General features: G+C 33.2%; 1 protein-coding gene across 8 annotated transcripts; it reads left to right on the plus strand.

Moving 5' to 3' along the window:
- Positions 1–1,519: 1,519 nt before the first annotated feature.
- Positions 1,520–6,988, plus strand: LOC108345827 (pentatricopeptide repeat-containing protein At5g13270, chloroplastic). Of its 8 annotated transcripts, none has more exons than XM_052876342.1 (2): positions 1,520–1,680; positions 4,534–6,988. In XM_052876342.1, the coding sequence occupies exons 1-2, from the start codon at positions 1,625–1,627 to the stop codon at positions 6,479–6,481; spliced, it is 2,004 nt and encodes a 667-aa protein (XP_052732302.1). In that variant the 5' UTR covers positions 1,520–1,624; the 3' UTR covers positions 6,482–6,988. The 8 variants fall into 8 exon arrangements, with proteins under 8 accessions (XP_052732302.1, XP_017440103.1, XP_017440104.1 ...); XM_017584614.2 differs by having other exon boundaries at positions 1,535–1,680; positions 4,089–6,988; XM_017584615.2 differs by having other exon boundaries at positions 1,538–3,532; positions 4,089–6,988.
- The last annotated feature ends 5,983 nt before the right edge of the window (positions 6,989–12,971 follow it).

Genomic DNA, 12,971 nt, shown 5'->3' on the forward strand with positions numbered 1-12,971 from the left:
TATCTAAATACTAAAGTTAAACCGAATAATATAATCTTAGGCTGAACACTTAGGGCTTAGGCCGAACGCTATTGGCTTAGACCGAACACTATTGAAATCGAATACTAGTACAAGACTGAGTACTACAAAGAGACCGAGTGCTAGTACAAGACCGAGCACTACCAAGAACGAGCGCTAGTACGAGCACTACCAAGGACGAACGCTAGTACGAGACTGAGCACTACAAAGAACCCACCCACACACCTAAGGTTGAACGGTCATGAACGGTAAGACTAAAGGGACCAAACCCAGTTAATGACCGAGTACCTGAACATGGCCGAGCGGCCAATCAGCATATGACCGAAAGGCCGATCGCTATGACTATCGAATACTAGTGTATGACTGATTGCTATAATCCTTCGAATACTACCAAAACCAAATGTTAATACATAGTACTATTAATAACGAACGCTAAACCTATTACGATTAATAACAAACGATAATACTCACCCTAAGACTGCTGAGGTCGAAACGAATACCTTTAAAACTGAACGTCAATATTAAACCAAACCACACTTAACCAGATTATCACTACGAAACCGAATACCGCTTAAACCCGATTACATGACCAGACCGATCGTTCTATACCGATCGTTCTATACCGATCGCTCGATTTTCTACAAAACTTGCAGAACTTCTCAACCACTTCACAGATGTCGTCCAGACACAGAATTTTGAATACAATTCAATCAAACATACAATTATTCATACATGCAAACGTTCAAACAGAGATTCCAAACACAAACACAGAAAAAGATAATTAAATTACTAGCTTCCCTTACTTCTTAACTGAACAGAGAACTTTTAGTGCAGAAACTTGCTCACCACCAAAAGTCTTATAAACCTAAGGTTCACTGATTGATGAAACTAGACCAAACAAAAGACTAGAAATGTGATCAGAATTTAATAGAATGAGATAATAAACTCATGCAACTAGAAACTTGGCTTGCATGTGTCGGAAAAAGATGTTCTAAGAAGAAGATAAACTTACCAGCTCAAAACCATAACTTGATCGGTACAAAGTGAAGCCCTTGACACTAGGAAGACTCAGACGTTGCCTGATTGATGATCGGAAGAAGAAGAAAGTGAAACTTTGTAGAAAGAAGAAAGAGAATTGTAGAGAGAAGGAGGAAGAGATGAACTCAGAAACTTAGAGAGAAGAAATGCATGCAGAGTAGAATGACACAAAATTTTTAAAAGTTTCTTTATACACTACCGTCAAAACCGATCGGTCACTCACCTACGCACACTTAGCTTCCACTTTCTTAATTTCTCACTTGGTTTCCACTCTCTGCTGAATTTAATGGTTCTTACAAATAGTTCTTTCATTATTTTTTCTATAAAAATAAATAAACATTTGTACTAATTAAAAAATCTATATCATATCAAATAATAATAATAATAATAAATAGGTAGATGAATATTTCAAGTAAATAAAAAATTAACTCCGAACCTGTGTGATGAAAACCTATAACAAGCCCCACACTCCTTTTTTTGGTATTTTCTTATTCTCCACAAAACGCTCCTAAAAAATCCTCAACTTCAACTTTGTTTCTGTCATGAATTCATCTTTTGGTATAGCTTCATGTTCGCCGTACCCGAGGCTTCAATTTTTGCAGTGCTCGTAGATTGTGTTTTCAGGTTTGTTTTGTTTTCGAGTTTTGGTCTGGTTATTTATTCTTTTCTATTTGAAGTATATGAATCTGATTTCCTCACTCTTGTTACGGTGATGTTTGTGGACTTGAATATTATTTATTTCTTTGAACCTCATATGATTATTTGTTTGTGGTTCTGTTGGCATTTTCTTTTTGCCCGCAAGCTGTTTGATGTGTGGTTTGCATGAAGGAAAAAAGATTTTGTTTACGAAAAGTGATACTGGTATCTCGTTTTTATTTGTCATTGTTAGATAAAATACTTGATGTTGTACTTGAGTTGAGACTCTCCGATCTAATGAACTAGAATGAAGGAATGAGTTCTCCTCAGTCTTCACTTGGTTAAGTCCTAACAGATTCCCACTTCATTCCCTGAAACCTCCACCTTAGATGTGACCCTCATGTCTCTTCTCTTAAGTGAACTCAACTACTTTAGGAAACAAGCAAATCATAGTCCCCAATGTTGTTTAGATCCCCATTTTCTTTAGTCTGGTTTCTTGTTGTAACTTCTTCAATCAACTTAGATAATATCATCTTGTTAATAGATGCAGAGTTCCTTATATCAAATTGAAGGTCTTCATTTTCATAAAAAAACTCCCTTCAACTTCATGATCTCTGCACTTCTTTAGAGGAATGAGTATATTTAATTGAATTGAGTATTATTTGTATTAAATTGTCAATTTATTGTCTTTATAGATGGATGATCTAGGAGAAGAGAAAATCCTTGCATTGTTTAGAAGCACACAAAGACTTGAATGGGTATTGCTAACACTTTGGGACCATATAATTAATAACAATTTTGTTCTATAAATAAAATGAAAGAAACATAAAGTGCTTAACATCAGCCTAAAAAATTAAAATTCCAGAAATAGATTTGAAGTTCACTCTTTAGACAGAAACCAAAGCAATAGTATTTAGTTCAAAGAAAATTTTATATCTCTGATAAACATCTGATCTACTTTTTAGTTGGACAAATTATAAAAACCACTAATGCTTTGTTTGGATTGGAAAATGAATTTGACGGAGTTGGAAACGATTAATTTGAGAAAAAAAGAGGTGGAAGTGAGGATTTTTGGATCAAGGGAAAAATAGTAAGAACAGTAAGAAAACGAAAGAAAAGTTTGTGAATGTTTGTGAGTGATTTGATTTATATGAATGATAAAAAATGTTTTAATGGAGGAAATTGGGATATAACCAAATTGCCCATTTGGTGGAAATTATTATTGTTATTAGTTAAATTATAATTATTATTATTTTAACTATTACCATTATTACTGTATTGGGATTTGTGGGTGTGTCAACAGATTTTGAGTTCATCAACCTAATTTAAGAGATAAAGGATGAAGAGGTTCATGTTCGGCCCATAAAAAAGCTATAGGCCTAATAACTGATTTTTCACTAAAATAGACAAGTTCGGCCCAATCTTATGCCCATGGCATGAGTTCAATATTCTTGTGGTCTTATTTTGTAAACATTTAACACAGAATTAGTCCATAGATATTTAAAGAGTTAAATAGCTAAAATATCAGAACTTTTAGAAATAACTTTTTCAATTAAGAACATGATGGAAGCATGTAGAGTGCCAAACTGCTTATCATCTTGGTATTGGATTTAAGTTCTGGTGGCTTTGTACAATTTAAAAAAAAGGCCCAACAGGCCAAACTGGATTTTTTTAACATCCTTGGAAACTTAACCTGCTGCACCTTTTCGTATATCTCTGAGCACCTTTATATGAATATGTGAAATGAAAAAAAAAGTGGCAACTCAAAAATGGCGACGATGAAGGAGGGAGGGAGCGAGAAAGCCTCTACCCAATCTCTTCAACCATCGTGAATGAGCAGGTTCTCTTTTTCTTTTCTAATCTGTTCTGTGTTCATTGACCAACTGAACTGAACTTATTTTTTTCTTTGGCTGCTCAATTACGATGTGTCTTTGGTGAATTGTGAGAACTGGAATGCATTCATATTTTGAAGCTTCTTTTAAACTGTCTTTCCATGTTTCTATTTTTGTGTGCTTTACTCATTGCAAAACTCGTGTCAGTCATGTGAAATTCCATTATAAACAGTATCAAAATCTAAAATATGTTAAATAAACTTTGGCCCATTTTGGATTAATTTCTCTGTAATTGAAAATGCAAGTTAAAATCGACATATCGGTTCAACTTTTGGACAAGTTAAGCATAAAAACTTGTATAAATGTTAAAATGCATAGAGAAACTCAATTCATTTTACAGTTTTACCTTCTTATTTTCTTCATTAGTTTTGCATGGGCAAGTTTACTTGAACAGCACTTTAGTCAATGAAGCGACTAGAACTTCTAGCATACTGACCACCGATTGCCTTTTTCTTATGCTTTTATCTAACCCATGATTCTCTGGCTCTTTTATTTTCTGATCAGATCAGGCTTCTGACTTGATTTCTTGGATTGAGTTCTCTTGTTGGATCTGACCATAGTTGTACAGGGAAACACTTTTCAATTCTCAAACAAACTAAATGACTTCGATAACTTCCCAGTTCTCTTGGGTGCTTTCCAGTTCTTCGTCAGTATTGGTAGCTAATGATAAAAGTAATAATGTGAGACATGCTAATTTTTCTCAAATCCCTTCCTGGTTCTCTTTGAAAAGCAGTCCTCCTTCATTGAGGACCAATCCAAATAAACAAGGCGAAGTTGAAAACTTGCATTTGATTTCTTTGACCAAACAAGGGAAGCTTAGAGAAGTGCATGAATTCATTGAAAGGATGGACAAAGAGGGTATTTCCATTAATACCCAATCTTATGAATATCTCTTTAAAATGTGTGGAACGCTGAGAGCATTGTCTGATGGAAGATTATTTCATAATAGACTGCAGGGATTCTCCAACAGCAATAGATTCATTGACAATTGCATCCTCCAAATGTATTGTGACTGCAAAAGTTTCACAGCTGCTGAGAGATTCTTTGATAAAATGGTTGATCGGGATTTGTTCTCTTGGGCCACCATTGTATCTGCTTACACAAAGGAAGGGCATACAGATGAAGCTGTTAGATTGCTCTTGCATATGCTGGATTTAGGGATTAATCCGAACTCCTCTATCTTCAGTACACTTATTATGTCCTTTGCAGATCCTTCAATGTTAGACCTTGGCAAACAGATACATTCTCAGCTGATAAGGAATGGGTTTGCTGCTGATATTTCTGTGGAGACATTAATCTCCAAAATGTACGTCAAGTGTGGGTGGTTGGATGGTGCTGAAGTTTCCATTAATAAGATGACTAGGAAAAATGTTGTTGCATGCACCAGGTTGATGGTGGGTTATACTCAAGCTGCAAGGCACAGTGATGCTATGTTTTTATTTGCCAAGATGATAAGTGAAGGTGTAGAGTTGGATGAATTTGTCTTTTCTATAGTGCTCAAGGCTTGTGCTGCTTTAGGAGACTTATACACTGGAAGGCAAATTCATAGTGTTTGTATAAAACTTGGCTTGGAATCTGAGGTCTCGGTTGGTACTCCACTTGTGGACTTTTATAATAAGTGTGCAAGATTTGATGCTGCACATCGAGCTTTTGTGACCATATGTGAACCTAATGATTTCGCATGGAGTGCTTTAATTGCTGGATACTGCCAAAGTGGTAGATTTGACACTGCTCTAGAGGTATTTAAGACAATAAGAAGTGAAGGAGTGTTATTGAATTCATTCATCTATACCAACATTTTTCTAGCGTGCTCTGCTGTCTCAGATTTGATGTGCTGTGCTCAAATCCATGCAGATGCAATAAAAAAGGGGCTAGTTTCGTTCTTGTCTGGGGAGAGTGCTATGATCACTATGTACTCAAAATGTGGCAAAGTAGATTACGCAAAACAAGCATTTTTGACAATAGACAAACCTGATACTATTGCGTGGACTGCAATAATATCTGCTCACGCTTACCATGGCAAAGCTTCTGAAGCATTGAGTCTTTTTAAACAGATGCAGAGGTCTGGTGTAAGGCCAAATGCCGTCACATTCATAGGTTTGTTAAATGCTTGTAGCCATTCGGGTTTAGTTAAGGAGGGGAAGCAGTTTTTGGATTCAATGAGCGACAAATATGGTGTGAACCCAACAATTGATCACTACAATTGCATGATTGATATATACTCTCGTGCTGGAATGCTACAGGAGGCTCATGAGATGATAAGGAGTCTGCCGCTTGAACCTGATGTGATGAGTTGGAAAAGTTTATTGGGAGGATGTTGGAGCCATAGGAATCTTGAGATTGGTATGATTGCAGCTGACAAAATCTTTCACCTGGACCCGCTAGATTCTGCTACTTATGTGATCATGTTCAACTTGTGTGCTTTGGATGGGAAGTGGGATGAGGCGGCCCAATTTAGGAAGATGATGGCTGAAAGGAACTTGAGGAAGGAAGTCAGTTGCAGCTGGATTAATGTGAAGGGTAAAGTCCACCGTTTTGTGGTAGGTGATAGACACCATCCTCAAACAGAACAAATATACTCAAAATTGAAAGAACTTAATTTTTCTCTCAAAAGGGATGGGGAGTGCCTTCTCAACGAAGAGGATGCTCTATCTGACTTTACTGAACGCAAAGAGCAGCTTCTTGTTCATAGCGAGAGACTGGCTATAGCCTATGGTCTCATGTGCACCTCAGCTGAGACCCCCATTATGGTATTCAAAAATACACGGTCATGCAAAGACTGCCATGATTTTGCAAAACGAGTCTCAATAGTAACTGGTCGTGAATTAATTGTGAGAGATGCCACCAGGTTTCATCATATCAATTCAGGGGATTGTTCTTGCTGTGATTATTGGTGATTTCAGCTTAGTTTGTTTAATGTTCTTAGCGGGATGATTTTTCTTAATGCTGCATTAATTACAGTATGGAATCATATATCATTTTATATTGACAATTGGATATGCAGAGCTTGTGTGAGGTTACTGCAGATAAGGCATCATAAACCACTGCATTGTACAAAACTCCTTTTTGCACTGTAGATATGCAGAACTTTGTCACCCTTCATGTTAATTCATCTAGGTCGACAGCTGGTTTTTTGCAGAAGTTGTCGAAGAAAGGACTATGCTTTAGTGCTATCACCACTAAATGCCTGAAAGTCTTCGATCTCTATGGTAGTTATTGAGTCTGGTCAATCCAAGAGGCATGATGTGCATGTGATGTGAAGACACTTCAACGTTCAAGGCTTAATAGCAATCATCAGAGTAATAAATGTGTAATAATATAAATGGTAAATACCTCGAAATAGTTGTTTATCTATATTATTTTTAGTGAAATGAGTATAAGTATTTAAAGATGAGGTTATATCATTCTTAATCTTGATTTTATTGTTGTTTTGGTATGATAGTTAGTTTAAGTACGTCTTAGCATTTGATTGACTATATTAATTATGTTTCGGTCTTGTTTGGTCCTTCTCGTCAAATTTGAACCTACTTGATTTGTGAATTCATTTAAGCTATTCTTGTTGCTTTTATGTTCATTGCTAATATTCATTTAAAGGTTGATTTCATCTTGTCGTCGACTGTCACCAATGTAATTGCACCGAGCCCCTCAGCATTATTGTTTTCTTCTATCATATCTTGCTGGTGGTGTTGTTTGAATGACCAAATGCCAAAAGCCTTGATTTATTTCATCGATTTCGCCTTAGTTCAGGCAAATACTCATACTCGTAGTTCTCATAAGCTCCTGTATTAGAAATTTGTGAATCTTCAGAAATGATTCTGGAAGGAAATATTTTCATTTGTTGTTGCTAAATTCATTGATAAGTGGAGGGTTTTAAAATTATGGAATGAGAGATATTGATTGGGAAATCTGAGTATTCTTGATTTCCCGAAGAGAGGAAGAGAAAGGAGCATGAGACTACCACTTGTGAGATCTAACAGGATCAAGTTCAAGTAGTTTGATTGAAGTTGTTTTGATTAATTTTGGTTACCAATTGATAGAATTGTTACAATTTTCAGAAGAAATGACAGTTCTTTCATGATGTTTTCTGCCAAATTCGGCAAATATTGGTGTCTTTGTCTTTTAGAATGATTTGAAACAGTCTTAATACATATCTCTTGATAATTATCTGTACAGAAACAATATACATTGATCCATATGGTTCACACGAACAGAAGAAAAAGAAAAACACATTATATTGATGTCTTATATCTTGCATCTTCCTGAAAAAACATTTCTCAATTGTTCTTCATCATTCACCAATGTGATGGGTCTTTAATAGGAAAATTTTACTAGAGAAAAACACCATAAATATAAATTAAAACTCCAACCCAAAATCATATGATAGTGAGTTTATGAATGTTTTATTTCATAAAACAACTTGACACATACAAACAACTGAAGATTATAAAAGAAAGTCACTAGAAAGGGAATGGACAGATAAATAAATAAAAGTTAACCATTGTTTCACACTCTGATAGAGATGGACATCAAGCATGTTCTCTCATGTCTCGAGTACTTTCTCTTCTTATTTCATTAACGCTAAAATATTTGTGAGACAAAATGTATGATAGCACAATTAGATGTGTAAATATTCTCTCACGAAAGAAAAGTATTTCTAAAGATAACTACCTATCATTGCATAAGTTATATGACATATTTAACAATCACAGCTCCAGATTTTGGTGTTATTAGAACTCACACACACGTGTCTTCATAAAACCTGTTTATCTAGAAAAAAGCAAAATGTTAATTCTATTGTAAAAAACTGACAAAACATGCATATTTTCTGAGGCGTGTAGAGTTACTGTCTTAAAGACTTTTCTGCAGTGTATTGTGTAAGTCTTTCTGGATTTGAGAACCTCAAAACTAATAAGGATCTCTAAAAAGAGTATAAAATAATCCAAAATATTTTTAGAAAAAAAAGAGAGGATAAAACTAAGAAAGAAAAGAATTAGAAAGATGAATTTGGTGTGTTTTTAGAATGGAAAAGAACTTTTTATTTATAGAGATAGAAAAATATAAAATCAATAAAAAATAAAAAATATATTTAAATGTTGGAGCACTTAAAATTTAACGTTTTCATATTTTGCAATATAATAATAATATATTATAAAAAATTCAACATTGATATAAATTATAACAAAAAAAAATCATAAAAAAATAATGTATTGTTTGTGCTTAAGATGAGATTTGATATGACTAAATGTCTAGGCTAAGTCAAAATGCTTCTAAATCCTTCCCAACCAATTGAAACTTTTATTGGACAGAGATATTTAAACAACAACATCTCGAACGTTATCAATCACTATCCAGGTCCAATCATATTGTAGAAGAACACCATAGATGATTAACTCTCCCTCTAATTGTTGTCCAATTATGACTGGATGTGGAAAATTATCTTCAACATACAACTCATACTGATTTGTATATGCTTATTATTTCAAGTGAAAGAATATACATGGAAGTTGTTTTTTAACAATTTTTTTACAACTTTTTAATAATAATATATGTGATAGTTTATGGTTTCGTTTTAAATATACAAATTAATTATTAAAAGGTTGTTAAAAAAATTATTAATATATCATAGTTTTGAAAAATGTGTTTTTAATAATTTATTTTTCTAACTTTGAATCGCCCGAAAGAGTGTTCTGAAATAAAATATGATTGCATCGTACTGAAATACGAAATAGGTAATAGACAAAATGCACGAAAACAAATGAGTTTTACAAGTTTGCCAAAACCGAGCCATTCGATGAACATGGTCAAAAACTTCGACTGCACAACGCTTTCTAATATTTTTTTCAACCCAAAACAAAGATAACTTAAACTAATGCTAATCATTATAACAATATCATACCAACGTTTTTGCTGAAATACTTTACAGATTTGATGTGGTTGTCATTTAACGTCGTATTTTGTTCTCATTTGATCTGTTTCTAGGTAGCCTTAAAGTTCTTGACTTCGTCTTTTATAAATAATTCTCACTTTCAAAATTTAAGGATTAGTTTAAGTTTTATATTAGATAAATATAAAGAAGTTGTAAACAAGAAAACAAATTTATAAATTTATAATCTTAAAATTTATTTTGAGTTGAAGCAATGTGAAATTTATGTAGATTTACTTCAAATTTAATCGGTATTGTATTATTTTAATATATTTCTTTTCTTAAATAATTTAACAATCAGTTTTTAACAAGAAAAATTATAAATATTAAAAATTTAAGTAAGAGTTTAAGTTTTATATTACATAAAACATTATATAATAATAATAAAGAGTCATAAATTTATTATTTTAAAATTTTAAATTGAGAGATAAAATCAACTTTATATATATATAATTAAGTTGGATTTTTATTAGTATTGTAAAACTCTTCCTCCAGGATGGCACATGTCTAGTTGGCACCAGCTTCCAAATTTAGGCTGTCTTTCAACTCATAATTTTGTCTTGAATTTATGTGCCAGCACATTATTTGATCTGATATAGATATGGGGTTCTTGAATATGTGACAGCACCAGCTTCCATTTTTTTTTTTCAAAAATAATAAATTGCGATGATATTTAATATTGGTATAACATGCACAATTAGAATTTAAATTTAAAGTATCTCTCATAAGAAAATATTTTTAATGACTGTTTATGCATCTTAAGTATATGTCTATTGTTTAGATTATTGTTCATGTATGGTATTTAAAGGTTTGTACACTTTTTAAATGATTATTTATATTTTCTAAGTAAATGTTTATAAATTAGTCGTGTCTTATTAATGTATTTTTATATATTTATTATGTATGTATTGTTTTTGGAAAAAATAAATTAAAATTTAATAAAAAAATCATTAATGATGAATTATAAAACTATTATGAACTTTAAAATTAGTTACTGAAGTTGATCGGTAATAGTTACTACAATAAATCAGTCGCTCACATAGGTAATTACTTTTAATAACTAAATCCATCATTAAATTCTATTACTAAATTGTTAAATCACTAAACTACTTTGTTGACATTTGTTGTTGAATTAGTCACTATGCATTAGAATTATAATGACTGAAGTGAGCTGGTGATTATACTTGTAATTTATTATTTATTGTTCCAATTTCAGTCACTATTTGATGGTTTTATTATAAAGAATTTATAATTATTGATGGAAAGAAAACCCGTGGAGCATGCCAAAAATATGTCAGTAACTTGGATATTAATAATGAATACAAATTCATTGGATTGACATAATTATTTGGTTTAATACATCATTTGGTTTTTAGTTTGGGGAGTTGTGTTCAAAATCGTCTTATTTTTTAAAAAAGTTCACTATTGTCCCATATTTCGTTAAAAACGGTTCAAGTTGGTCATTTTGGCATACGGTGTTAAAAACATTACGGTGCAATGATGTGACAACTATGACCTGTCCAATTTTTTATGACGCGACAATTGTGACCCAATTGACATGGCCAGAAACCCTAATTTCCCTAAGGCCAGAAACTCTTGTGCCACCACCGTGAAACCCTAGCCGCCGACGTTGTCGTAGAACGAAACGCGCCACCACCAAACCCTCTGGCCACCATGTCGCCGTTACCACCATCAACACACACCTACATTTCGAAGCATAGAAAAGCAACAGAAAACCCAGAAATCAAACCTAAATCGCCTAATTCCAACCAAACCCTAACCACCATGAAACCCTAAACCGCGTAGCTAGTAATCAGGGTAAAGTCTCTACCATGCGTCGCGCCTCACCATTATTAAGCAAGAACTGAATCGAAATCCCTAACCTGCAAACTAGAAATTCCAACCCAAATATGAACAAGAAATCGCAATCGGGACACCTAGAAACCCAATTCACACCTGTAGCAAAACATAAACATACATAATCGCTACCCAAATCGCAGAAACCCTAGTTCGCAAGCAGCATCCATGGACACCAACCTGCAAATTGTACAAGCCAGAAACGCAGAAACAATGTGCCTCCATGCATCGTGCAAGAAGCCTCTTCATGTGTCCTCCATCTTCGTCTTCTTTGTAAAGAGGAAAAGCCTAGAACGAGAGCTTCTTCTTCGTTAATCCTGATCAACTGTGTTGTGCCACCATGGGCTACCGCGAGTCAAGGTGTAGAATCACTGAAGGCTCTTTCGCATAAACATTGCATGGTAGCCTAATGGTTTGGTTGTGGTGTGTTTCGTTCTGCGGCAGCGGCAATGGCTAGGGTTTCACGGTGGTGGCACAAGGGTTTCTGGCCTTAGGGAAATTAGGGTTTCTAGCCATGTCAATTGGGTCACAATTGTCGCGTCATAAAAAATTGGATATGTCACTGTTGCCACATCATTGCACCGTTATGTTTTTAACGCTGTAAGCCAAAAGGACCAGTTTTTAACGAAATATGGGACAATAGTGAAATTTTTTAAAAGATAGGACGACTTTGAACACCACGCCCCAAACTAGGGACCAAATGATGTATTAAACCTAATTATTTCTAATGAAAATTTAATATTTTATTTTAATAATGTTTAATCATTAAAGGAATCACTACACATAATATAAATAACTTTGTTAACTCATGAGAAAATAAAAAATGTTATTAAAGTTATTCAAATATAATTATAACACCAAAAAATAATATACTATTAAGAGTTTTAGTATTTTTAAACTAAATAATAATATTAAAATTTTACAAAAGCATATATATATATATATATAATTTTATTTTACGTTTTTTATCATATCATCACTTTGTACTTAGTGTACAAAATTATCATCTGTTTATATTATTAAAGTTATTATTGTAAATAAGAAAACAAATAAACATACAAACATAGACAAAGATAAATTAATTTACCATAAAACATATTGAATTATGAATATTAACACTTAAACACAAGTATATTGAACAATCCTCAAACATACAACCATTAACTTTAGACTTGACCATCAATATACATGTATTGATGTTAAACTCTGACAAGTTATATACTTGTGGTGGCTTGCAAAGTCATTGTCAATAGGTTTCACTTTATCACATACAAGATTAGTCTGTTAACGCCTTAAACCAAGTTAAAATCCCTAGACAAAGACTTCTTGTTCCTCTCACATTGTACCCCACCTTTCTTTACTTGAGATTGGATGGTTATTAAATATTATGATAACACCCAATACAAAATCTCTATATCAATACATACACAACTTGAAACCATACAAGAAACTTCTCCTTGAAATTTCTTTCATAAAATACTTGTGACATACATACAGTCATAATATATTTCATGAAACATCACAAATTCACACTAAACATACCTAGCATCCCTAGAAAATCACTTCACATAAGAAAGGATTAGGAAATTATAGCAAACCACATTAGC

Source organism: Vigna angularis, chromosome 4 (assembly GCF_016808095.1).
Source record: "Vigna angularis cultivar LongXiaoDou No.4 chromosome 4, ASM1680809v1, whole genome shotgun sequence".
Classification (NCBI taxonomy): domain Eukaryota; kingdom Viridiplantae; phylum Streptophyta; class Magnoliopsida; order Fabales; family Fabaceae; genus Vigna; species Vigna angularis.